Raw genomic sequence first — 26,052 nt, forward strand, 5'->3', positions numbered from 1 at the left:
TGTGTTTCTGGGAAGTTTCCCATCAATCAATTTATATGTTCCCATTGACTTAAAATTCCAAATGTGGAGTTCCATGAAGATAACATTTTGTTTTGAAGAATAAAATAAAATTAATTGACTTATCCAAACTGTCTAAACATTCTAAACATATAGCCAAAGCAAAAATTATAATTTTCTGATGCTCTATGCTAAACAAACATTCATTTTGACTATGGGCCTGTGTTTCACTGTGGGCCCACAGTTCTCAAGACCCCCATGTCTGTTTTCAGTCATCCCAATGCTCTCCCCTTTCCTCTTGAGCATGTAGGCATCATGCTGAATGAGAAACAGACCTTCCAATGTGACCAGCTTACTCACACTCATCTCTGGGCAGAGCTATGCTAAAGGAAGAAAGATTCCAAATTGTATAAATGACATCCTTTTGGAAGAGACTTTTCTGTCTCCAGGACCCCTGGCAGAAAGTGCTACATAAAACCTAAAAAATGTCTGTCCTATGGAATGAAGGTTTCCAGTTTCTGAGCTACTTACCTTCTACTCCTTCTAGATTCAGTCACAGCAAAGTGGAAAGACAGTCACATCTTTATGAACATGTGCCAGGGTCCAAGAGGAGCTGCCATTACTTATTCATGTTAATTTTTTGATGAATTTTCCTTCAGCAGTGTTCCCTTATCCTGCCCTCCCAAGAAGCAACTCCTCTCACTGCTCCACAGTATAGAGGGTATTTTCTTACCCTATTGCCCTCCTGAGTATCTCTGGCTTGTCAGTTTGACTTGGGTGTCCTGAGGATTACAACAGTTTGTAAATTAACCAGTCAACAAGTGACTGTGATTTATGTCATTTTAAAAATCTCTAAACTAAGCATGTCATTTATTAACGACCTGTTGACATATTTAAGGTAACCTTGGAGAGAAAACTCTTATAAAGTAAGACAGCAATCCTTAATGTGTTCCTAGAAATGAAGACTTTATATTCTAAATGCGTCAAAACTCAAAAATCGAATGAACAAATTGAACTCAGTTCAAATCAGAATTTCAAGGAGAATTATATTTTAACTTGACCCGGTGATTCTAAAGTTTGCTGGAAGAATATATTTTTAACAACACCAACATAATTTTGGAATAGAACGGGAAGAGGGCACTTATCCTTCAAGATATTAAAATATATTCTAAAGCTAAATAATTACAGCAAAGTGGTTCTTCAAGGGAAGTAGAAAACGAGAATAGAATAGAGTTCAGAAGCATTTAAGGATGTAGAGAGATATTTGATATGTTTAATGTATGGTAATGTATAAACTCCCACAACTGCGTCTGTCACCTCCCAGCATTTCTACTCCTATACTGTCTTCCCTCCTGATGCTGTAAGATGGTACTTCTGTTTAAGGCCAGCCGTTCGGGTTGTATTCTACTTTCCATCCCCTTTCCCTTCCTTGAGGACAATTCTAGACAGCTTTTCCCCTCTTTGTCATCAGAAATTTTTCTGTCTCAACTAATTCATTACTAGATCGTTCCCACCAGCATTCAAACTTACAGTTATATCAGTTATTCCTCGCATTAAAAAAGAATATACCAGTGAATTTCTCTTTGATGCCCCCTGCCCCTCCAGCTACTCCTTCATTTCTCTGCTCTCATTTACAGTCATCACTTCAGAAGAGGAATGTACATTCACTGTCTGTAAATCCTCCCTCCATATTTCTCAGTCACTCCAGAGAGGCTTTTGTCCCCGCTGCTCCACCAAAATGCCTCTTGTCAGATTTTGCTACCACGTTGCTAAGTTGAGTCGTTTGTTCGCCATTCTCATGTACTTAACTGAATTTGCTGCACTTGAGCAATCCATCCTCCCATAAATACTTGCTTCACTTGATTCTAAGGAATCACCCTCCCCCATCTTCCTTATACCTCACTGGTCAATTTTTCTCAGACTTCTTTTTTGATTTTTTTTTTCCTCTTCTCCCCAATCTCTTAATGTTGAAATGACCCAAACTTCAGTCTTTGAACTGCTTTTTACTAGGTTCATGGCTTTATTTTTGTATTTTTTTTAAATTGAAGAATAGTTGATTTACAATATCGTGGTAATTTCAGGTGTACAGCACAGCAATTCATATATATATATATTCCTTTTTAGATTCTTTTCCCTTTTATTACAAAATATCAAGTATAGTTCCCTGTGCTAAGGTTCATGGCATTAAATGCCACCTGGATACCACTAACTCCTGCAGCCCAGACAGTGGCATCTTCACTTCTGTGTCTGAAAGATGTTTCAAATATAGAACGTCCAAGCTGAAATCCTTATCTTCCCCCTAAAACTTCTTCTACCTACGTATTCCTGATTTGTTTAATGGTAGGCCCATCCTTTTGTTAGCTCAGGCTTGAAAACCCTGGAGTCATTTTGTTGTCACTCTTTTTCTGACACCTACATCCAGTCCATCTAGGAAATTCTGTAGGCCGCACCTTTAAAATATATTCAGAATCTGACCACTTTTCACCACCTTCACCACTTCCATCCTGGGCCAAGTCATTATCTTCCTCTTCAGTTAGTGTGAAAACCTCCTAACTGGTTTCCCTGCTTCTACATTCGTGGCTTCTCTCCAAAATCGTAGCTCAACATATCAGCCAGTGTGACCCTTTAAAAATGCAAGTCAGATTAAGTGAATTTTCTTCTAAAATCCCTCTAATGACTCCCCATCGCACTCAGAGCAAAAGCTAGAAACCCTCCAGAGGCTTATAAAACCCTATGTGATTTGGCCCTGTTCTCTCTCTTTGTCTTATTACCTGTTATGCCTTTCCTCACTACTCTGCTCTAATCTCACCGGCCACCTTCCTTGAATATGCCAGATATGCTGCAGCCTCAGGACCTTTGCACTAGCCGTTTCTTCTGTCTTGAAGTACCTTCCCTGAGGACATAACGTTGTCCCACTCCCTTCCATCAATCAGGTCTTTGTTCAAACAACAGCTTCATATCCCTAGATGCGACTACAACCTTCATCCCTCAGCATGCTTCATTCTGCTCCATATGTTTCACCATAACATTCATTACTTTCTAATACGTTATCTCATTTATAAAATTGTTACGGTTAATATCTTTTCCCTCCCCCAGAGAAGATGTAAGATCCATGGAAGCAAGTATTTTGCATGGTTTGTTTACTGTTCCATCCTAGAATGGTGCCTGGAGCATTGTGGATGTTCAGTATTCCTTTTCATTGAGATATAATTTGTATACCATACAATTCACCCATTTAAAGTATACAATTCAGTAGTGTTTGGTGTATTCATAGAGCTGTGCAACTGTCGTCACAGTCAATTCTAGAGCATTTTCATCACTCCGAATATAAACCCTACACCCATTAGCTATCACCCCAGTCACCCCATTCTTACTGGGCTTATACAACCACTAATCTATTTTATGTCTCTAAAGATTTCCCTGTTTGGAACATTTCATATGAATGAACTCATAAAATATGTGGTATTTTATGACTGACTTCTTTCATTAGCACATTTTTAAGGTTCATTCACGATGTAGCCTGTGTCAGTATTTCACTCCTTTTTATGACTGAATAATATTCCTTAGATGGATATACCACATTACATTTATCCATTCGTCAGTTGATGGGCATTTTTGTTGTTTCTACTTTTTGATTATTATGAATAATGTGGCTATGAACATTTGAATTATTCATGTACAAATTTTTTGTGTGGACATGTTTCATTTCTCTTTGGTACATACCTAGGAGTGAAATTTTCTAAGCCATATGGTAACTCTATGTTTAATCTTTTGAGGAACTACCAGACTACCAATACATACTTTAAAATAAATGTGTGCTTAAATGTACATTGTGTATCAGTGGGGGAAGTAATGGATTATTCAATAAATGGTGATAGAACAACTGACCAACCATTTGGGCAGAAATACAGCTAGGGCTCTCCTTCACGGCTTCATGTTTAATAAAAAGAGCTCCAAGTGATTTAAGTGTTAGAATGTGAAATAACTTAGAAACTGTAGATGAACTGATGTATAATTATAAAATGGACAATACAGATGAACATTACAGAATTAGTGAGGGGCCATATTGTAACCCCATATAATAAGCTAAGAAAAGAAGTTTGAACTTAATCCGAGGCATGGGGAGTCATTGAAGGATTTTAAGCAGGTCTATGACATGATCAGATTATTCATTTGAAAGCTCACACTGGCCACAGAGGGAACAGGACTTGGAGGGGGAAGAGACTATCGTTATCTGTTAGAATGGCAGTCCAGAAGACAATAAACTGAACAAAGTGATGAGAGTAGACGTGGCAAGCCGGGGAGTGATTCCAGAGGGGGCAAGGAAGAAGAGTTGATGAAACAATGCAGTGGATTGATGGGGAGAAAGTAAATATATGAAGGTGCTATTCCCTCAGATTAAAATTAGTTTGAGAGGACTTCCCTGGTGGTGCAGTGGTTAAGAATCCGCCTGCCAATGCAGGGGACACGGGTTTGAGCCCTGGTCCGGGAAGATCCCACATGCTGCAGAGCAACTAAGCCTGTGAACCACAACTACTGAGCCTGCGCTCTAGAGCCCGCGAGCCACAACTACTGAGCCCGAGCGCCACAGCTACTGAAGCCCATGTGCCTTGAGCCCATGTGCTCCTCAAGAAGAGAAGCCACCACAATGAGAAGCCCGTGCACCGCCACGAAGAGTATCCCCCGCTCGCCGCAACTAGAGAAAGCCCTTGTGCAGCAACGAAGACCCAACACAGCCAAAAATAAATAAATAAAATAAAATTTTTAAAAAATTAAAAAAAAAGTATTTCAAAGGAATTTGGGGGCTTTAGAAAGTGGTGACATTACATTATTAAAAACATGTATGTAAGATAAGGCTTAAAAAAATAAAATACAGTACAATTTGAGAGAAAAGACAAAGAGTTTGGTTTTAGAAACATTGTGGTGTCTTTGAAACATTCAAGTGTCAATAACCAGTAGAGAGCTGGACAAGAGTGTTATTGGATGGGAGTCATATCTGGGAGTCATTGATACAAGGTAGTTCTTGGAACTATAGGTGTGGTGAGATCTTCTAGGGAAGAGGTTTAGAGCAAAGGGAGCTGAGTCAGTGCTGACATGTAAACAGGAAGTCGAGGAAGTTGAAGAAGGCGCAGTCAGAGACTGGAGAAGCCCCAGGCAAGAATGCTGCCATAGGAGATAAAGAGTAGAAACATGGGGATGGTCAGTGATGCCAAAGCCATAGAGACAAGTGAGAAAAGATCTAAGAACTAAAAGTGTCATCAGACTTGGTAATGTGAAGGTCTTTTGTGACCACGAAGGTGTAACAAGCCAGAAGCCTGAGTTATTCAGGAAGTGAGGAAAGGAGGCAGAAAAAGCAGATTGTTCTTGTAGGAATTTGCCTGTGAAGAGAAGGAGATGAACAGAAGTGCCTAGTTAGAGACATGAAGTAAGTGAAGGGTTTGTTTTTTCAGTATGAATGAGACTAGAGCACGTTTCTATGCTTCCACAGAAGGAATGGAAAAGGAATTGCTGATGATAAAAGGGGGAAGAGGCCTGATCCATCAGAAATTGGGAAGAAGGGATCAGAATAGAGGAAAATGGAATGGCCCTCAGGTAGAAGACGCAAGACTCCTTCAACTTAGGTGGGAGGGAAGGAGACAAAGGTGGGCACAGGGAGAGATACTGATACAGGGAAAGAAAGCTGATGTAGTCATAGCTGCTGGTCTCTCTTCTCTCAGGGAAGCTGGAAATTGCAGTGCCAGCTGGCCAAAGATAAGAAAATTGAAACTCAAAGAACGCTGTGAGGAGGGTGGTGAAAACATCAAAAATACCCATCGAGAGCAGTTGGAGAGTAGATGTGAAGTGTTGCCAAGCAGCTTTAGGAAACCAAAGATGAATTTGGAAAGGATAAATTTGTAGTCACAGTAATAAAGCTTTCATCAGCAATACTCACAGTCCTGGAGCAGAAAGAGAAGACAGAGAATGTTTATTCCAGCCAGGGTACAAGAGTTATAGGCAGATAAGCCAGAAGGAAAAGAAGACAGGGACGGTCAGTCGTGTGATAGTCAGAAAAATGATCAAGGAAAGGAAGGCTCTGTTTAGGTTCGGTAGAGATGTGAGTGTAGTTAAAAGTTAATGGTTACAATGTCCGTTGCAGCACTGTTTACAGTATCCAGGACATGGAAGCAACCTAAGTGTCCATCAATAGATGAATGGATAAAGAAGATGTGGCACATATATACAATGGAATATTACTCAGCCATAAAAAGAAATGAAATTGAATTATTTATAGTGAAGTGGATGGACCTAGAGTCTGTCATACAGAGTGAAGTAAGTCAGAAAGAGAAAAATAAATACCGTATGCTAATATACATATGGAATCTAAAAAAAAAAAAATGGTTCTGATGAACCTAGGGACAGGACAGGAATAAAGACGCAGACATAGAGAATGGATTTGAGGACACGGGGAGGGGGAAGGGTAAGCTGGGACGAAGTGAGAGTGGCATGGACATATATGCACTACCAAATGTAAAATAGATAGCTAGTGGGAAGCAGCCGCATAGCACAGGGAGATCAGCTCGGTGCTTTGTGACCACCTAGAGGGGTGGGATAGGGAAGGTGGGAGGGAGACCCAAGAGGGAGGAGATATGGGGATATATGTATATGTATAGCTGATTCACTTTGTTATACAGCAGCAACTAATACAACATTGTAAAGCAATTATATTCCAATAAAGATGTTAAAAAAATAAAGTGGTTAAACATATGATAGGGTTTCTCAAAAAACTAAATGTAGAATTACCTTATAATCCAACAGTTCCACTCTGGGGCATCTACTACCCAATGGAAGTAAAAGCAAGGACTCAAACAGATACTTGCGTGTTTGTTAATAGCAGCATTATTCACAATAGCCAAAATGTAGAAGAAATCCAAGTGTCCATCAGCAGATGAATGGATAAAGAAAATGTAACGTATACACACAGTGGAATATTATTCAGTCTAAAAAAGGAAGGAAATTCTAACGCATGCTACAACTTGGATGGACATTGCAGATGTTATGTTAAGTAAAATAAGCCAGTCATAAAAGGACCAATATTGTATGATTCCACTTATATGAGGTACCTAGAATTGTCAGCTTCATAGAAAAAGAAAGTACCCTGGTAGTTGCCAGGGGCTGGGGGCAGGGGGTAACGGGAGTTACTGTTTAATAGGTATGAGGTTTCAGCTTGGGGAGATGAAAAAATTCTGGAGATGGATTGTAATGGTGATTGCGCAACCGTGTGAATGTACTTAATATCACTGAACTGTACACATTAAAATGACGAATTTTATGATATGTAGGTTTTGCCACAATGAAAAATAGGTGATGGGTAAAGGACTGCATGTCTTAATGCTATTGGTAAGAGTAAATATTATGTTTAAAGGTATGAGAGAGGTATAGATAATCATGGTTAAAGAATTGGGTATTAGATGTTTAGATTTCAATAATGAAACAGTTTCAGATTATTACAAGGTCTGGGATAGCATTTCCATCTAAAGAAGGAGATGGTGTAATACCCTTCCAAAATATACCAACATCATTGAGGGTGTGGGGTATGCAAGGGAGACTAGGCATGTGGGTGTCGTGTGATCTTCCCAGCGGGTTCTGATATTTTCCCCTCCCTCTGCCTCCTCCCCCAGAATGCTAGAGTGGAAAGGAAATGTAGAGCTTTGGCATGAAGGATGTCAAGGCTGGAGAGTGGATTCGTCATCTCCACGAGCACTGAGGTTGTCACAGATTGATAGCCAAACTTGGAAAGTGAGAAGGACCAGTGGCTAAGGCTTTAATATGAGGAGGATACCATAGAGGATTGTAGAGCTGGACTCCATGGGCCTCAGAGGTGGCAGTTTTCCTCAAGGACGGAAGAGCTGTGGTCTTGGAATGATGTGCAGGGGAGTAAGAAGAATGACTGTTACCCACACACATTTTTTTCAGTAATGGGAATATTAAGAAAATGAACTGTCTACTTAAGAAAGCTCTCAAGGGAAGTGAGACCCTAGAGCATTGGTTCTTGGACTCCAGTTTCACATTTAAATCATGTAGGAATGAACTTTGAAAACATATAGATGCCAACTGAAGTTGAATCATTAGAGATTGGGGGTGGGGGGTATGTTGGCAGCTTTGAAAGCTCTCATGTGATTCTAATATACAGCCTGGGGTTGAGAGCCACTGCCCTAGTGAAGAGCTGGGTTTTAGCTGAGACAAACAGGTAGAGGGAGCTAGAGAGTTTGGCCCAAATAGGACTAGGATACTATAGGACGTGTGGGAACAGTTGTCAGAAAGTGTGACAGTGGGGGCATGAGTTTGGAGGATGGCATGGGGAAGAAACAGAGCAGCGTGGTGGTAACTGAAAAGGACAGGGACAGTGGGCGTACGTGGCCTTGAGGGTCCAAATAAAATTGTTACCCAAAATTGTTTCCAAAGTTATCGTCTGCTAGGCAGACAAATGAAGACATGGACAGGTTCAAGGAGGCATTTGCGCTCCACTCATTAATCTGACCTGGCAGTTTATAGTCAGAGCAAATACATGGAAGTATTATACATGGAGTTAACCTTTCTAAGCTTCAGTGTCCTGAGCAAAAAGAGAGTGAGAGAGACATCTACTTGGCAGAACTCCAGTAAGACTTAAGTGAGGCAATGAACAGAGTGAAAGTATAAGAGTAAATTTTGTAAGCACTTAAAACCTTACGAATACTGGTTGTTTTGTTACCGTCATATTAAAAGAAACTGGGAGTCTTACCTCATCAGGAAGTTCCCTTTTATCCTTTGGAATATACCACTTGGTCAATTCTCAGAGGATCCTAATAGGCGTTTGGTGTTAGGATTAGTCTAGCTTGGCTCAGGGTATGTGCTTCCAACCTGTTCTTTTCCCTCTAGTAAAACTTCTTAAGAGGAGAGGCTGTTTCCCTTTTTGTTCAGCTCCATCCTGACTGACCACATGCTGCACTATTTAATGAAGCAATTAAATGGATTCTCACTGAATTGCTAGGCTGACTTTGGACTCCCTCTTCGCACTCGGTTTCTGTTTTTGCAGACTCCTTCAAGGAATTGTGCAAAGAAGAGTGGATTAAAAAGAAGATAACATATGAATTGAGGTTTATTTTCCCCACTCTAAACCTAGGTTAAAATTACTGTGAAAGTGATAACTGTATTGCAACTATCAAAAAATTTTTTGATGGAAAAATTTCTCTGTGTCACGCAACTGCCTATTTGAATATCATACTGTAAAGCAAATATCCTAAACTTTGTTTCTAAAAATTTAAGTCTCAACGTATTTTAAAGTATTTATGATATTCTATAGTGTGAGTTACCTGCTTTGTTTCCCCTACTAGGTTAAAGTGGCCATTAACAAAGGGGGACTTCTCTTTGATCCCCTGAACTGTACTCTGTACACAGTAGGTGCTCAAACAATTCAAATTGTTGAATTCAGACGCAAGATCTACACGCTTACTCTTTATAGCATCAGAAATTAAAGTTATTTTAAGCCTCTAGTTGTTTCCAGTTCTTTGTATTAAGTAGAAGTTAAGAAATTAAAGCCATGGAGTTCTTGCTAATAAGAGGATGCTTATTCTGTAAGAGAGCGATTTGCTTGTGGAGTCAGATATCAAGGCTGCTTGCTCCTATCACTAGGAGGTAGAGTTTGCTTTATTTATAAGATACCATTGTCAGTAGGAACAGTAGACATATTATGCTAACTTTTCCTATACTAACCTCACGTTGCATCCCAGCTTTATTGTGGGAATTCTTCCAGCATTCTGTTTGCTGAAGCTTTGTGGGCAACCAAGAAATCAAACCCCCTACTGCTGCTACAGCCTCCCCTGCCTACTTCGTCCAGGTCGGGCTCTTACTGCCCTCTCTTATGGAGGCATGTTTCCATGTTAGCCCCCCTACCCAGCCAGGGGACTAGTTCCTTATTCATCTTGCTGATAGTGGTGTCTCCACACATATGTAGGAGGTGCTCAGTAAACGTTTGGTCGTTGATGACTGATCGAATAAATTCCTTAATAAATTCCTTTCTAGAATCTTATTTATTTTTTGTAAAATCAGTCCACTTTTGTAAAAAACTGATGCTTATCTTTAAAACAGATTTCAAAAAAAAATAGGTTTCTTCTTTCTCTCTTTTAAAGGAGGCAAGTTTGGTTTTTTTTCTTTTGTAAAACAATTTTTTATTGAAGTATAGTTGATTTACAATATTTGTTAGTTTCAGGTATACAGCAAAGTGATTCAGTTATGTATTTATATTTTTTCAGGTGATTTTCCATTATAGGTTATTACAAGGTATTGAATATTGTTTTCTGGCTTATACAGTAAATCCTTGTTCCTTATCTATTTTATGTAACATAGTTTGCATCTGTCAATCCCGTACTCCTAATTTATCCCTCCCCCAACAACTCCCCACTTTGTAATGCTTCTCTTCACAGTCACACTGTAGACAGTTCCCTCTCAGAGGAGAGGCTGTAGTCGAAGTTGCTGGGTACCGCCACAAGCTGCCGGAGTTCCAGCGGACTGAATAGATTCCATGAACCCACCCCAGAGAGAGAAGTCATCTCTCTGTAGTGTTGATCTGTAGAAGAAAGATGAAATGCTGGAAGCAAGAGAGTGCAATGTAGCATTGCTTATGTGGGATGATTACTCCCCTGGGCAAATATTATACATTTCTGTTGTCCTGCCATCCTTGCTGGAGTCTAAATTCACTCTCACCTTGTTGGGGCTGCTATAGGTGTGTATAGAGGCCAAAGTCCATTTTGCTTGAAGCCAGACAGATGCAGGAACAAATCAGATGTTGGATGCTGCAGTTGACAGAATTCCAAGATGTGAACAGGGGGCTTATCGGGTCGAATTGTATTTCATGATGAGAGTTTTATTTGGCTTTTGAGAGTCAGGAGAATTTGTGTGTGTTCTTTGGGCTTTGGTCTGTTGTTTTCTTGTCTGTTGTGCTCTGCCACACTGACAGTTTATTGCCTTCAACTCTGATTTTAAAGGTCTCCATCCCAATAACTGAAGGCCTGGGCATGATTGCCTTGTTGACGGATGATGCCACAGTTGCCACCTGGAATAATGAAGGACTGCCCAGTGACAGAATGTCCACGGAGAACGCTGCTATCCTAACACACTGCGAGCGCTGGCCCCTGCTGATAGATCCCCAGCAGCAGGGAATTAAGTGGATCAAGAACAAGTACGGAACTGACCTGAAAATCACACATGTGGGCCGGAAAGGGTATGTGAAACCTGAAGGGTTGACTTTTTGTTGAGCTGCCGGAAATGGGTCTGACTTTTACCAAGTCCTGGCATTTCTTAGACCTCGCTGCCACTTTGAAATGTGATAGCTTGGTACGACTTGTTTATCTGCCTGCTCCCGTTTCCCATAAAGTATCTCTGTTGCAAGGGCATTTACGTTGGGTGGCATCCACTTACCTGAAGAAGAAATTAGTTGGAAGGTTAGAACAAACACTGAATGTGAGAGGAAAAATTTCCTAAGGCCAAGAATGGTAATACAATATATTATAATCCTTGTTTAGTACTTTGGCGTATGGTAACCCAAGAATTGTCAGCTGCACCTATAGGTTTAACGATGGTTCCAGTTATATTCCTGAATATATACTTCGCCTACAGTGGGTATTTAACATGGCTCAATTCCCAACAGAGTGCCTGTAGATAATTTTTCAGTCAAGCTTTACATGTCACTTTTGAGAACTGAATCTACTCTGAGATTTTCTGTCTCTCGGTCCGCATGATAGTGTTTTCTGATAAGTAGAAAGCTCTCTGGTATGTAGTTGGTCTTCAGTTAATGCGGAATAAATAATTTTAGTCATACTGATACTTCACCCCTCCATCATCTTTTGACATGTAAAATGGAATAAGGAATGTCTGCAGTCGTGCAGATAAATGGTCTCTTTGCTTATCTGAATACTTGGAGGAAATTATTTTTGAATGGAAGAGACTATTTTTGGAGAGTGGGAATGAAATAAAAAGATAGTTCACCACTTTACATGACTGAATCTAAATGTTTAAAAAATGAAAATTTGATAAAGCCACAAGGCATTTAATACAATTTTAATTTTTTTTTATCAAAAGAGGACCTATTGAGTAAATTTAAATTTATAATGTTTGGGTAGGTTACGTTTATTTCAACCTTGATTACTATCAAAAGTAAGTAATATTTACATGGACTCATTAGTTCACACTACTGAATTTCACTTGGAAAAATATAACTGAAATTTACCTGAAAATCTAATCTTTAATTTCCATGTATTCTAGTTGAAGAAAACACTACTTTACAAAATATTTAGTTTTCTCTAAGTTAGTTTGTTCCATCTAAAGTATTTACATTAAATGAAATACAGTTGAGTATAAATAATTTTGGACACTTTCCCTGTGCTCGTTTACATTTTTTCTTGATTCTGACTGAACTTTAAGGTTTTTGAATGACATTGAAACCGCGTTGGCCTTTGGAGATGTCATCTTACTTGAAAACCTTGAGGAAACGATAGATCCAGTCCTTGATCCATTGCTTGGCAGGAACACAATTAAAAGAGGAAAGTAAGTATTATTGAATTTTTAACATACATTTTGTGCTACATGTGAGTTTGATCATCAGCTTCTATTTCTTGGCCTCATAATCACGTGTAATCTATGGGAATATTCTTGGTGATGTTTCTGAGTTTCCATTCCAAGCCTCCTGCATTCTAAGACCAAAGCAACCTTGACGTGATCCAGATGTTCAGACTATTTGTTTGGTGGATTTAGATTCATGTTACGCAATTCCTGATTTATAGATTCCAAAAATGCATTGTCACAAATCTGAGAGTAAGTTCCTCCTTTATTAGTTGTTCCTTCATTAGCTCCTTTATTAGTTGAATGTTTTTCTACCTTCAGTACTTTGCAAAACACCTTTAGTATGTTTGCCTTAACTGCATATTGCTTGTATCCTTATTTAATATTTTTAAAAAACTATTTTAAATCCACTCTATTTTTTTTTTTTTAACTCAGCCTTACCCCAAGTCATAGCATCTATGAAATCATGGGTTTACTGTGCTGGTTCTGTCTTTCCCTATACATTCAAAATATATATAACCATTAGAAAGAAAAGAGTTCATTAGTGGACCCATAAGATCATCCGCATACCGGCAGTGGCGGACTGGGCACACCCTTGGTGAACTCTATGTGATGTTCCAAATGCTGCCATCCCCCCAGACACTGGCTGTCCAGGACATTCTCCCAGGGGCAGCGAAGCCATTTCCAAGGGGGCATCACACACTTTCTATAAATGTGTAAAAGTTCAGATGCAGCACTTATGTCTCTGAGCCTGTGTGGGGCTCGGGGGAGATTGTGGCATTCCCACAGCTCTCTGTGCCTCTTCACTCAAGAAATCAACATTGACTAGGCTTCTTTCAGTGGATTTCCTTCTCTTTTTTTTTTTTCTCTTCACAAAGGTGTAATTCAGAACTTCCCCAACACCCTTCTTCTTTGATACCCACTCTCTGCCTCAAAGGTGTCTTGTCTCCCTTTTCATCACTAGATTATACCTGTCAGTTTTAAGTGGAAATAGGCCTATTTAAGGGTGACTAACTTCTATTTTGTAAAAAGTCTCTAACTGATTAGTATTTATTATACAACTCACCAACTAAATCCATTTATAGTGAGTGACAACTTATAATTGTTTAATAAACCAAAATTTACCCAGACATGCATTTAGAACAATCTAATAATGCACTTGACAAACTGCAGCTCTAACATAAATATAATTGTAGCTGTGTCTGATGTGTTAAAGATACAGTGTAGAATCTTGAATGTCACTAAAGTGAAATCCTTGTTATTAAGGTTCTGACTCTATTATGAAGACCTAGAAGTTTTGTCAGTGAAATAATATTCTCTTAGCTTTAACTTGGACCTTCAATAACACAATTTAGGTGTAAGAAAATTGGTCTCTCTCTCTGTATTTATGTGTATATATATATATATTTTTTTTTTTTTGATAATCTGAAATTTCCAGAGCCTGATAAACTTCAGTCCAGACTTTTTTCTCAGTGTGGTTATAGTTAAGTGTAAGTAAGAATCCCAGAGGGTTTTTTTTTTTTATTTCAGAAACAAATTATTTTACATAAAGCATCAAATTCTTTATCACAAAATATCAAAGCAGGACAATTTATTCCAAATTAATAATATTTCCTGAATAAGCACTCTCTATTAGGCTTTATAGAATTGCTCATATCACTGTAGCTTTTTTGAAAAGGTCAAGAGAATTTTAAATGATATGTAAGAATATAATAAATGGTGTTTATTGCATGCAGTTGTTACCATAACAATTTTAGCTCCTAAACTCTTATGTGTGGAAACAACCACTTTTATGAAGGTAAATTTAGATGTTTATCTCCAGTTTTTTTAAATGTTTTTAGAGTTTCTTTATTCAGAGAATCTGAGTCATTGCATATTCTATTAGTCACTGAATAAACCTTCTCTGAGCACTGCTAGATACCAGGCACTGTACTGGGGGCTGGAGATTCAAAGCATAATAAGGTACAGACCCTGCCCTTAAGGAAGCTACATTTCCTTAGGGGAAAGTCAGACCTACAAACAGTAAAAGTAATGCTTGCCATTGGTGTGGTGATAGAAGTATGCATGATAGGGAATCATCAGCTCCATAGTGGAGACCCGGGAAGGCTTTGTGGAAAAAATTGCATTTGATTACATTTACATTTAATGTGAGTTGAAAGGTGAGTGGGCATTTGTCAGACAGAAAACTGGGAGAAGAGAATTCTGGAACAAGAGAGCTAATACCAAATAGCAAAACACACAAAACAGCCCAACAGCTTTGGGGACCTGCAGTTAGGATTCAAATATGTAGAAAGCCCCATTTTGGGGGTGGGAAAGGGAGGTGTATGGACTCAGAGAGATGAGATTGGATTATCAGTACCCAGAATGTTGACATCCTTGTGTACCCACAGATGACCATAGGTTGGCCTTGGGTGATAATGCTTTTTCCCCAAAGACATTAAAGGGGTCCGTTCCTATCAGTAACACTAATTGACAACAGCAGTGGTTTTTGACCAAAGGACCTTGCCTTCCTGGAGTAACACATCTGGAGTTTCCATATTTTCACTTGAAAATCATGAGCATAAGTCAGTGGGGAAGCTAGTGAAGACTCTAAGCATGTTAGGAATAATGAGATCAGATTTACGTTTTTGAAAGGACGCTGTTGGCCGTGTGGAGGATTGATTGAAGGCACGTGGACCTAGAGCCAGGGTCCGTCCAATTAGCAAACAATTGCAATATTCCAGTTGAGACAGGATACGAGCCTAAACTAAGCCAGCGACAGTAGAGGTGGAGAGGAGAGGGCAAACCAAAGAATTCTCAAGGAGTTAATATCATCAGTTCATGGTCAATAATGGGATTTTGTTAGTAGGGAAAAGGAAGATTCAAGGTGATTTCCAGTCTTCTGCCAGGTTAAATGATGGTATGGTTTATGGAGAGATGTGATATAGGAATAGGAGTAAGTGCAGGGAAAGAGGTAACTATTTCACTTATTAGACATTCAAAGATTGAGGTGCTACTTTAAACACTCATTCTCGAAAAAGTCTAAGAAGCCATGGAATACGTGAGTATGGAGCTTAAAATCCTGGCTGAGCATGTAGATTGGGGAACATCTCCATAGAGAGTTGGTTAAGCATCATAGAAGATGTGATTATCTATGGAGATGCTGTATAGTCAGAACAGGGAACATTCACTTCACAGAATGGGAAAATGGGGCCTGAAAGAGCTTAGTCACTGTCTTCTTGGATGCTCAAGGCTATAGGAAATTTAATGCATGGAAACCTAGTTTCTTAACCAGATTTTCCAAATACATAGGCACTACCATCTTTCAGTAGAATTCCTATGAATTCTCCTTTGCCAGTCTGACTCTTCCATTCTGTTTTTCCCCTAAACTCTGTTTATTTTCTCATTTATGTTTTGTTTTCATAGCTGTACCTTACAGTGTAGTTTAGGCCATTCATTTCTTCATGCTGACTGTAGTGATCCCTTTACATCCTTTCTCTACTTACTTCTCTCCACCCCAGAGAGTGGTTAAAATAATTTTTTTTAATATTGCTTGTTTCATCACTCCCCTTAAGAATTCTCTATTGTCAATTACTTTGAACTGAATTAAAGCTTTCTGTGAAACCTGCAAAATGCTTTACCTGTTTGATACTACTGAGTTTCCTTTTACCAACCTCATTTTTCATTACTTCACACAGATAATCCCCCTTTCTATAATGTGCTATTTTATTTACCTTTTCTATCAATGCAAATCCCAAATTCACTTCATTAGGAATTTAACTGCTATTCAGTCAATCAAATGGGAATTTAACTTTTCTGCATTTAATGCTTCCCATGCATACTACATGCTATACTGTGTGACTGTCATTTTGCCTTTATATGTCATTCTTAAAATATGCTTAAACTCTCTTCTATATCCTTATTAGATTACAAGTTCTCTATGGAAAAGAATCATACTATATGCCTTTAAAAATATGGTTAACTAAAATAAAAACAAAACAATAAAAACATAGACTTTTATTTCTGGCACTGTGGCAGCTTAGATATGTGAATACTGGAAAACAACTAAATATGTTAGTTACATTATTAAAAACACTTTTTGAAATGTATCACTCAGTTGACCAAAAAAAAAAAAAAAAGTGTGACCAAAAAGCAGGAAATAGAAGGATAAGGAACACCAAAGCTGTTTTTTTCCTGAGGGTACCTGCTAAAACCTGATAATATTGGGTTTCTGTTTTGATGGATGTACAGAGCTTGGACCAAGTCTAGGGCCTATTCAGGGTGTGGAGTCTGCTAAGAGATTCTTGCTTAATGCTAGAGTGTCAAGGGGCCATACGTTCTATTTAAGGGCAAAAACCAGCACTACAGAAAGGAAACTTTCCTTTCTGTACTTTGGTGCTGGGAAGAGATGGAAAAATATCCCCAGAGAATTCCTTACCACATCCATCTTTCTTATGAATGTTTAAGACAAATTTTTATTTATTTATTTATTTATTTTTCCGGTACGCAGGCCTCTCACCGTTGTGGCCTCTCCCGTTGTGGAGCACAGGCTCCGGACGTGCAGGCTCAGTGGCCATGGCTCATGGGCCCAGCCGCTCCGCGGCATGTGGGATCTTCCCGGACTGGGGCACAAACCCATGTCCCCTGCATCGGCAGGTGAACTCTCAACCACTGCGCCACCAGGGAAGCCCCAAGACAAATTTTTATTACTTGTGTGCCCTAAAATACCTCAAACCATTAACTTATTTTAAAGTGGCCTTGGGTTGGTCACACCCTAGTGCACTTGGCAGAAGCCAACAAAGACCCTCTTTGGTATAATGTCTGTCAATCTAGACTTTAGAGGATTGTGAAAGATCTAATTCAACGGTACATGAGTCCACAGGCAAAAATCACAGAACACACGAGGAAATAAGGCACCATGAGCAAGAGCCAATAGAAACATCAAATAATAGAATCCTTATTTCATTGCTGCTTTGTTTTATATTTTATTGTTAATAAGGATATGTTAATTAGCCTTCTGTGAATGCCTGTTGTTAACTTTTGCTAATATTTTCCATTAAGTTTCTCATCACTTTCTTTAATGCCTCAATTTTTAAATTTCCACTCATTGTACTCTTTCTTATCTTTTAACATGATTTTTAATTCATTTTCTTTTTTTATTTAATTTTTATTTTATATTGGAGTATAGTTGATTTACAGCATTGTGTTAGCTTCAGGTATACAGCAAAGTGAATCAGTTATATATATATATATTCTTTTTCAGATTCTCTTCCTATATAGGCTGTTACAGAGTACTGAGTAGGGTTCCCTGTGCTATACAGTAGGACCTTATTATTTATCTATTTTATATACAGTAGTGTATATATGTTAATCCCAACCTCCTAATCTATCCCTTCCACCCTTAAAGAAACATTGTTTCTTTAAGCATGCGTCTTTCCATCACTTCCATAGGGAAGAAAAGTAAATACAATGGGAAGGGAAAGAAAGGGCATGAAAGTAAATACAGTGCTCAACCCATTGTCTTGGTTGCTACATGTGCATTTTCAAGAGAGACTTTTAGGACTATGAGGTGAGGTTTATGCACTGTGTGGTGTTGTTAGAAACTAGCATTGGGGTTCAAGTAGTAAGATGGAACTTGGGTCAAATCTTAGTCTGTTGCACTCTGGTTTGGTGATTGGGGGTAAGTTTGGTTAACCTGTTTTTCTGTTTATGTTTTGTCATCTAGTGAGAAAAAAATGCGAAAAGCATGGCACATACAGATATTCAATATGTATTATTTCCCTTGAATCTTTAACGAGTGATGGGTATAGTGTGTGGGTGATTGGGAGCATGGACCAGATGTTCAAACAGACCTAGTGAAGTAAGACCTCGTCTTCAGACATGGGAAGTGTGGATGAACCATGAGTTGAGTCACAAAGCGTATCAGCAAAAAGGAGGGGTGGGGAGGGGAGGAATCTGTCATATCTTTTGATGTTTTAAGTTGCCACCTAAAAGCAGTAGAGGGTTTTGGTTATTTAAATTTTATTATTTAATACTGATACATATAAAATATATAATATATAGAAGTTATAAATCATAATAATAATTTAGACAGGTATCTGCCATTCAAATTATGAACTGAAAGATGACCAGTATTCTTTAATCCACCTTTGTGCTCCTCTCGTTTCTAATTCTGCCTCATCTCCAAAGATAGTCAGTATTTTAAATTTCATCATCACTTCATTACTTTATTTAAAATAGTTTTATCATATATATGCATTTTCCAAAACAATATACTGTTTATTTTTGTCTGATTTGGGACTTTATAAAAATCCATCGTAGCTTATATAGTTAAAAGGGACTTGAATTTTTTTACTCAATATTATGCTTCTAAGACTTAGCTATATTCTTGCTTTTAGCTCTAATTCTTTTCATTTAACTCTAATCTCATTTTTTCACTGTTATATTCAGTGGTGTGGCTCTTTCTCGCTTTATTGAATATTTTTATTGAAGGACATTTAGGTGATTTTCCGATTTTTTGCTATTTCAAGACACGCTGCTATGAATATTAGCATACTGAATACTCATATACGTATCTAAAGGTGCACACAGCAAGGGGTTCTTCAGAGTTTATATTCTGGAGTAGAATAGTTGGGTTCTAGAGAGTGCGCACAGTAAGCTTTAAAAGAAAATGCCAAATTGCTTTCCAAAGCTGTACACATTTACATGCTCACCATAGTAGTTAAGGGTTGTGAAGTCTTCCAGAGAACTGAGTTAGGAACTTTCATTCTTCTGCTGTTTTTTTCAATAACACGAAAGATTTGTATATTTAATACTATTAGCTACCTCTTCCTATGAGGAACTATTCCTACCACCTGGGTTTTTTTCCCCACCCCTTTTTTTGAGTGGAAGAAAATGAGGACACTCCAAATTTTAAGAATAGTTTTATTCATAAAAGTTTTAAAAGTACTTTGGAATAAAATTTGGTATTTTAATGACTGTATTGTTTTTACCTCACAAGAAGTATGTTTAAGCAAAGCAAATGCTTTTTTGTTCCTTCATGTAAGTTTTAAAAGCGAGAGAGGAACTTTTTAAAAATATGTATACATTTGGAACCTATAAGGGGATATGGAAAAGAAAAAGATTGGTAGAAATAGGAATTACCTTTCTTTTAATACAGTAAATAAAAACTGGGAGAAAACAATGGAAAACAAAATTAATAGAAACATGTTGATATGGTTTTGTTTAATAATAGAGATGCCCATCGGTAAACAGGAACAGAAAACTATTGACTTTATCTTGATCCCATCCCAAACTAATCTGCATGTTTGTCAGCTTTCTAATAGGTCTTTTCTGTTCTGATCTCGAACAATGAACATTTTACTTGATTTTGTTTCCATCCCCTTCTATCTTTACATTTCTATGTTACTCTTTGAGATCCCCTGTGGAGTTACAAATATGTTACCCTTTGTATTGTAAAGATAAAATAGCATTGAAAACAAGCAAAAGAAAGAGGAAACAACCCGCAGGGATTGCAAAACTGGTGCATTTACCCAGAATGTCTGTACTGTATTATCTTCTCCAAGGGCATGTGGAATAACACTTTCATACTCCTGAGAGAAAGCTACATCCCTCAGAAGGTTTTTGGTTATTTATAGTGTTTTTGTTTATTTTAGTTCTCTTTGCTCTGGGGGCCTTTAAAAAAAAAAAAAAAAAAACCAGTATTAGTCTATTCTTCCTAATAATGAATGTCTGAGAAGATGCTTGTGATATATACAGCATAGTCCAAAAGTTGAAGTTCATTAATAATTGGAATGTTGTGGAGTATGAAGTAATGAATACTAATTACTCCTTTCATGTCTGACAGCTCCCTGTGGACCAATACATCAGCCCAGACTTTAATTTGGCTGTAGTAATGGTTTCATCAATAGCACATTAAATCTGTGTTTGAGAAGATATACAGTTGAACCTGACCCACACAGTAGATACCCAGTCATAAGATGACCATAGGCTGACAACAGCTGGGTAATTACAAATAATTAAATCCACCAAACTCCAGATAATCCTAATCTTAAGTAAAATATATCATATGGTATCAATCGACAGAAAACCTATCTGGGAAGTTTTATCAACACGTATTTTTTCCAAAGCAAACTTACTTGCTTACATATTAGAGAAGCTGCTGATCTGTAAAGCATCTTCATAAAATTCTCTCTCTTTAATCTTTCGAATCTCCCCAAATATTACTGAAGTACTTTTTGAACTTTAATTTTAGCTGGAGTAACCTTACTGCAAGATGTATTTCAGCTTGTTCCTGAGCATATAAATGTTTCTTAAAGACAATTTATACTTCATTCTATATTTAACTTCATATGGTTATTCTTTTAGTAATAGTCTTTTAAGTAGCATTTCCTAGAAACTTAAAACTAATAGAAATATTAGCTATATGATAGAAATTTCATTTTTATAGAAATAATCAAATGAGAGACAGCATTTTACAGATAGTATTTATTTTATAATGACTAAGTTTCCTGAAGGTTGTGCTAAAATTAATAAGAATTGTTTTAGTTAGCAAGTTTCCAGTTTAACTATGATTATGTCACTGCTCTTGGAGTTGCTGCCATGCGTTTGTTCTGTAGTTGATTATGGATCTCTTTGAATGAGTTCCTGGGCGAAATTTAAGATAGAACCACGTTAAATTAAACCCCACACTGAATAGAACACGCTCTCTGGAGCTGGAAGCTTATGGTTTTTCAATAAACTCTGGAGTGATGTAGTTCTCTCATTATGTCCCTAGGGGTAAGTATATTTTTATTTTCAAGTCAGTTCAAGCCCGCATCTGGTAGAACTCGGCATTCTAGTCTCTCCCAATTTCTCAAGTTGAAAAAACAAAGTTTAATTGCAGAAAAAACCTCCAGCAACCTTGCTGTCCCTAAATTCAATCTAAAAAATTTTAGGTGTAATATTCAGGGTCTACAGGTAGTACATCTTCTCATTCATCTTGCTAACATTGTTTGACTTTATCTGAAAGAAAATATCAAACAGGGCCACAGATTCATAACCTTCAGATTCTTTTCTTTAAAAAAGCAATTTTCTAAAAAAAGAACAATACAAATGGAACCAGAATTTCATTTGTCATGCTACATTATAATGTTTAAATAAGGATATATTGAAGTACATTTATAAATATATATAACGTGTATGTTTTATACATATAGGCTATATATGTATATCAAAGGGGAAATAAGCTATGATTTTATTCGCTTTTTTTTTTCCCTGTTCAGTGGTATCTGGACTCTTGTGACTTTAATCTTTTTTTAAAAAATTCTAATCGAAGTTTGCTTTTATCTTAAGAAGGACATATTGGTTATATTAACTGCATGAAGCAGTGAGCCAACTCATTTCAACTCAGGACTTTCTTTCCTTCCTTTCCTTGAACGTCTGGCCAGCTGGGCAGCTTTGAGCCGAATCCTTTCTTCCCGAGCCGGGTTTGACCACCTCGCTCCGGCCTTCCTGCCGAGGTTGTTAAGTAACCCCTCCCGGCTGCCCGCACGGCACCTGACCCTTCAGCTGTGCGCCCAGCCAGGGCTATTGCAGCTCACAAGTCTAATCTAGAAGCTTTTCATTTGAAACAGCGGGACATGCAGTAAGGTTTTTAGATGTCTATTGAGAAGGTTCTTTGCTTCTCCTGAGTGTGTTTTTTTTCCGCAACTCCTGGAACTATTTTATTTACTTATCTCAAAACCCACCTGCTATCTCTTCACCTTGACCAAGCAGCTCCAGTGAGGCCTGGAGAATGGACTTCCTCCTATTCAGAGAATGTGTTAGCTCTCTGAATCATCCATCCTAGAGGGACAACCTTCAGGATAATAATACAATATTTTCAAAAGTTTCTCGCCAAACTGTGTTGTAAGAAAGGTTTTGCAAATGTTTTTTAAAAATAGCATTTTACTGCAGCCATTCCTAGTACAGACTTGGATCTGCCCCAGAAGCAAGTCCTTATTCTACATTGAATATTGCTGCTTTTCCATGTCTGGTTTTACATGGCAATAAAAAATAATGGCAGTTTTGTTCACGTAGTAAGAATATCTGATCACTAGAGAAATTCATGTAGGTTTTTATGATCCAAGACTGAGGGCGTTTTCAACAGTAGCTACACTAAACCTTGAGAACAGTGCCAGTAGAAGTGAAAGACATTTCCTTAGTTTCTAGACATATTTCTCAGAAATAAGAAATGCAGATTGTAATCTCAGACTTCAGACTCTCATCTTGGTTATTTTGAGATGATGCTGCATCTGTCAACTCACAGAGATTCTGGTTTTCAGGTAAATCTGAGAATTGGGAGAGATGCTCCCCCAAGTCTATCACAGAAATGCTGTGAACATTAGCCAAGAAATTATTTTCAAGTATTTTAAATGTAATTGCATATCCATCCTCCAAAATAGTAATGACCTCCCATGACTTGAAGAAATTACAGATCTTTTCATCCCCATGATAACTTTTGGCTGGATTGTGAATAACCTTTGAAAGAATTTTGAAATTCCCAAGTACCTGATTTTTATGCCAACCTGACACATGGAAAACTAAATTTATAGTCAGTTTATAGATGATTGTCTTTGTTATACAATAACTCATTCAACATTACAATAATTCACTGAGCATTTTGGCATACTTCAGTATTATGTTTTCTTTTCCTGAAAGCCAGAAGTTAGAAAACTTCTGTAAGTAAAGTTTTTTACTTTTAAAATTTTATAAATTAAGTAATTCATTTTATGAAAATATCCATCAGAAATTATAGCCCTTGGGTTCAGGCTGGGCACCTCGATAATCAGTGCTAGTCTCTTTTATAAACAAGGACAGCATGTCTAACCAAAGATCAGCTGGGCATGTCCTCTGAGCTGTGTCCTTATATTTTTTTTCTCTGGTGGTCATTGATTGTTACTGAGTCAGTCATATTCTCTCAGTACTCTCCTGTGATCAGTGGTCAGACAGGTCCACAGAGGCCAGGGTTACAAGCTGTCGTCATCAAACAGAGCAAATTACCCTGCAGTGGGATGCAGTGAACCTTATACTAGGAGTCTAGAGACCCAGGTTCCGGTCCCATCTCTGCCACTGAGCTATATGACCTTGCACAAGTCATAAACCCTTAAGGTCCATAAAAAAGAATCCATTGAATGATCTCTAGGGGCCCTTCTGGCTCTAAAATTACAACTCTGCTAGGTGAGACAGAATGTGGACAGCTCACTCTCTGTCCTATCCAATTAAAATATGGTGTTTTTACTGGGAAAACCCATTTTATTTCAGTTGCGAGTTCATATAATCAGTCTGTCATGTCCAAACCAGCACTTCTCAGCCAGAGAGAAAAGGGGGCAGGAGGAACCCAGTCCCTTGGAGGGATGAGTAAAAACCTTCTGGGAGCAATTCCAGCCCACATTCAGAGACCCCTGCCCTGCTTGCTTCTCACTGCGATGCAGTGTCAGGGGCCCGAGTCCTGTTCCTGGGGGGCGTGGGGCTGGAGGGTGGGTTAAGAACTACAGTTTTTACAGAATAGCTGGAAGAGAGTAGAGGTCCAAGTTTCAGGTTGCCCTTCCCACCTGCTGTTGCTTCTCCTTGGCTTTGAATTTCAAGCGCTCGGAGCTGCCTGCTGTGTTTTCTAGAAGTTACAAACTCTGGACTCCTGTCTTTCACAGAAACAACACAGTGATTGTTTGCTTTTCCCACCCCTCTGGTTAACTCCATTGTTTTTTGGATCCTTCAAGTCAAGAGAGAGCGCTAGCCGTCAGTTTATTTTTCCCAGATCAGAGATTAACCAAAAATTAACCTAGCAGCAATGACAAAACCCACTGAGTCATTATGTAGGTTTTGCCTTTCATAGATCATAAACACCCCAATTGAGGATAATTTACTATCCCTGGGAAATGTAAACCTATAAAGTAATGTTTCAGAGCAAAATAGAAAACCAGTTTTATAGGCAGATATCCTTCTCTTTGCCATCAGCACGGCAAGTTCCCCGATTAACTGACTCTTCACAGAGAAAGTCAGCTCTGTCCCTCTAGCAGATGGATTTCTGGTTCTCAAACTGGGGTATGTGAATGCCTCAGGGCATATGTAGGTATGCAAGGGAGGTTTAGAACCATAGAATCATCTGTCAGTCACCTTATGGAGTGTGGCTCTAACTGAGATGTTTGGTTTAATACATATTTGATGAGTTAAAAGCTAGTGTCACCTGCACCCACAAGCAAAATTGTCAGAACCTCATGCTCCATATTGGCCAGTCCCTCACTTTTTTTTCTCGGAAACCTAGAGAGGGAAGCACGCTTAGGTGTAGTGGCTAACTGGAAAAATTGTAACTTGCTGTTACTGGGTAGTCCAGTGGCATTAGCTGCTGTTGCACTGAGAGGAGAGGATGCTGATACCACTAACTGGTGGACCCTCTAGCGTGGCGATGGGCAAGCAGCCTGTCTTGATGTGGCCCAGGAGCTGAGGATGGTTTTAAAGATCTGTCAACAAAGAAACATATATGGCAGAGACGTATGTGGCTGACAAAGCTTGAAATACTTACTCTCCGGCCATTTACAGAAAGAATTCTCCAACTCCTCTACAGGGATTTCTCCATGAGGCCTCAACACCTCTGACTTTCAAATGTGTTAGTCATCTGGGTTTTTTTTTTTTTTAACTTTTTGTTTTACATTGGAGTACAGTTGATTTACAATGTTGTGTTAGTTTCGGGTGTACAGCAAAGTGATTCAGTTATACAGATACATGTATCTATGCTTTTTCAGATTCTTTTCCCAGTTAGGTTCTTACGGAGTATTGAGCAGAGTTCCCTGTGCTGTACAGTAGAATATGTTAACCTTCTTGCTAGGGGCTTGTTTTGGTTCACAAGTATCCTCTCCATCCCCACCCACTGCACACACCTCAAATCTGAATTGCGTACCGCAGTTCCTAACCCTGCCACAGTGAGCTGTCCCATTAGACAACAGTAATGAAAATACTGGACTTGATTCATTCAGTGTTCATTTAAATGTACATTTTTCAAGTGAAAAAATGTTTAAATTCCTTTTTCATCTGGGGATAGAGGTTAGTGGTTAAAAAATGAAGTTTAGGAGATGTGAATCAAAACCCAGTGAAAATTCATAAGCAAATTCAGTGTGAAATCACAGAAGGTCGTGATAGACCTGGCATTTCTCAGAGTCACTACACGAGGGAGGAATGAATTCAAACCAAGATGGAGCAGTAGTCAGAAAATCACAAGACGACGTACACAGAGGTTTATTTTAAAGTATGAGTTTTGTTATTGTGGAGATGTAAATGAGTATAAACTTTGGAATGGCTTATGTGTGAGAACCCCAGGCAGTAATTACATGAAACCATCACTCCTGAAATTTCCATTAAGAGCCAATCATGAAAGTCTTGAAATCTAGGCCAATAGTAATATAGTGAATGACACTAGCAAAGAAAGATTTTCTCAAAGCTATTTGCAAGATCAATTTTGGAAACCCTTGGACAGGGAAGCTCCATTAA

At 38.3% G+C, this 26,052-nt stretch overlaps 1 protein-coding gene across 1 annotated transcript in view; it reads left to right on the forward strand.

Annotated features, from left to right (window-relative positions):
* The window catches only part of DNAH11 (dynein axonemal heavy chain 11), a 315,752-nt gene that overhangs the window by 237,003 nt on the left and 52,697 nt on the right, over window positions 1–26,052 (forward strand). Inside the window, 2 exon segments of the mRNA XM_049714548.1 lie at window positions 10,998–11,233; window positions 12,433–12,555. Coding sequence (XP_049570505.1) covers window positions 10,998–11,233; window positions 12,433–12,555 — 359 coding nt within the window.

Source organism: Orcinus orca, chromosome 9 (assembly GCF_937001465.1).
Source record: "Orcinus orca chromosome 9, mOrcOrc1.1, whole genome shotgun sequence".
Lineage (NCBI taxonomy): Eukaryota > Metazoa > Chordata > Mammalia > Artiodactyla > Delphinidae > Orcinus > Orcinus orca.